This window comes from Calidris pugnax, unplaced genomic scaffold (genome assembly GCF_001431845.1).
Source record: "Calidris pugnax isolate Ruff unplaced genomic scaffold, ASM143184v1 scaffold272, whole genome shotgun sequence".
NCBI lineage: Eukaryota > Metazoa > Chordata > Aves > Charadriiformes > Scolopacidae > Calidris > Calidris pugnax.
This window is the reverse complement of record NW_015091016.1, coordinates 648,038-650,098: the sequence shown is the minus strand read 5'-3', so window position 1 is coordinate 650,098 and position 2,061 is coordinate 648,038. Positions and strand designations below refer to the sequence as shown.

The 2,061-nt window shown below is 64.8% G+C and overlaps 2 protein-coding genes across 2 annotated transcripts in view; one reads left to right on the top strand and one right to left on the bottom strand.

Moving 5' to 3' along the window:
* Positions 1-1,443, top strand: part of LOC106896027 — a 24,478-nt gene extending 23,035 nt beyond the window's left edge. The window contains exon 17 of the mRNA XM_014955733.1: positions 1,238-1,443. Coding sequence (XP_014811219.1) covers positions 1,238-1,443 — 206 coding nt within the window. The remainder of the gene's footprint in view (positions 1-1,237) is intronic.
* A 1-nt stretch (position 1,444) lies between these two features.
* Positions 1,445-2,061, bottom strand: part of LOC106896026 — a 4,089-nt gene continuing 3,472 nt past the window's right edge. Inside the window, exon 4 of the mRNA XM_014955732.1 lies at positions 1,445-2,061. Coding sequence (XP_014811218.1) covers positions 1,588-2,061 — 474 coding nt within the window. The 3' untranslated portion in view covers positions 1,445-1,587.

Here is a 2,061-nt window from a genome sequence, read left to right as displayed (position 1 = left end):
TTCTCAAACCCTTCCCAGCCACTCCGATCCCCAATATTTCTCATTTTTCCTGCCTTTTCCCCAAAATGGCAGCAGGATGTGGCCACTGTCACCAAACCGGTCCCCGCTCCCTCCCACCCTTGATTTGGGGCTGTAAGTTATTTCTCCCGACTTTTTTTTTAACCACAGCCCCTTCCCCAGGTACCCCCGAGCTGGGTGTCACCGTACCCACCCCCCGAGGGACACGGTCACCCCGGGATGCCCTGAGCAGAGCTGGTGACCCAGCAGGTGCCACGTCACCTGCCCCACGGCTGGCCCTGGTGGTCCCATCCCACCTGGGAGCTGCCACCAAGCAGGGAGGTGGCCACAGGTCCCCCCAAGACGTGCTGCGGTGTCGGGGGGTGACATCAACCCATGGTGGGCTTTTGAACTGTGCTGTCACCCCCCATGGGAGGGTGCAGCCCGAGGAGGGGACAAGGTGTGTGGGACCAGAGCTCCCCGGGGACCCTGCACACTGATGGGGGACACTGGACTCCTTGGGGACACTGCACTGTCCCTTGGGGACACTGGACACTCCCTGGGACCCTGCAGGCTGCCCAAAGAACCATGCACGCTGCTTGGGGACACTGCACATACCCTGGGGACACCACACACTGGCTGGGGACCTTGGATGCTCCCTGGGGACCCACGTGTCCCCTGGACACTGGCCCAAGGGACCATACGTGATGCCAGGGACCCTGCAGGCTGCCCAAGACCCTGCATGGCACTTGAGGACCCTGCATGGCACTTGGGGACCCTGCGTGCTGCCTGGTGACACCGCACACTCCTTGGGGACCCCGCACACTTCTTGAGGACCCTGCATGTTGGGTGGGCACCCTGCACCCTCCTTGGGGACAGCCAAGTGACAGCCAAGTGAATTTCAGAACCACAGCATGACACAGCAGCCCAGCAGCGTTCGGCACAAGCGAGCAGGGACCGAGGTGACAGGACCCCCCCCAAAACTGTGCTGTGGGGAGGGGGCCGGGGTCTTGTCACCCCTGAGCACCACGGGTGGCAGTGGGGGGGACAGCAGGTCCCGCTCCCCCGGGGATTCCACACACACGAGACGGCTTTTCTGTTTTTTGGGGGAATTTTTTTTGTTTTTTAACAGAAGTTTATGGTTATATGCAAATTAGGTCATTAAATGATTTGCATAAAATGGTTCGCACGTCAGCGACTAAGTGTTCCTAACTCCCCACCCCACACCCCCCCCAAAAAGGTAGTAATCCTACTCCTCTAGCGCTGTCACACGGCTCCCCGCTCGCTCATGCGTGCCCGGCCAGCCACGCTCACAGGCCCCTGCCTTGCACACGCGTGTGCAACGCCGCCATCCTCTCCAGGGGGGAGTGCGTGGGTGCCCGGCGTGCTCCTGGCACACGGCAAGCGTGCGTGGTGCCAGCCACCCGCGTCCCCCTGCGCTCGTAGGTGACAATGTCACCGGCGGCCGCACCACACGCGCCGTTGCCCCGCGCCTCTCTGTCTGTGACCGGGCACCCACCGCGGGGCTGGAGCCCCCGGAAGGCCACAAGCCCACCATGTCCTGTCGTGGGACAGCGTCCCTGCCCGTCCCTAGCTGTTGGTGAGGAAGAGTCGTCTGTGTCTGGAGGCAGAACCGCGCGGCCGACCCCGACGCCGACCCCGGCCCCGGTTTCCGAAGGGGCTTCGGCTGGGAACGGCGGTCTCTCCCCAGTTGGGGGTCCCGGCTTGGGGTTCGGGGAAGCTGGGCTCGGCTTTGGGCTGCTCCAGGAGGGGGCTGGGGTCCGGCCGGGGCTCGGGCGGCGGCGCCTGGCTCTGCCGGGCGCTGGCCCGTTCCTGGCGCAGGTAGCGCAGCTCGTCGCGGATGTCCGTCAGGACGCCCAGCAGGCGGAACTGGAGCTCGCGGTCGCGGGCCCTCTCCTCGCGTTGGGTGGCCCGTTCCTCCTGCCACATGGCCAGCTCCTGGTGGTACAGCTGGTCCCACTGCTCCTCCAGGTCCAGCAGGTGATGGATGTTAGTCCTCCAGCTCTCCCGGCGGTCTTCCCGCAGGCGGGAGCAGCCCAGGCC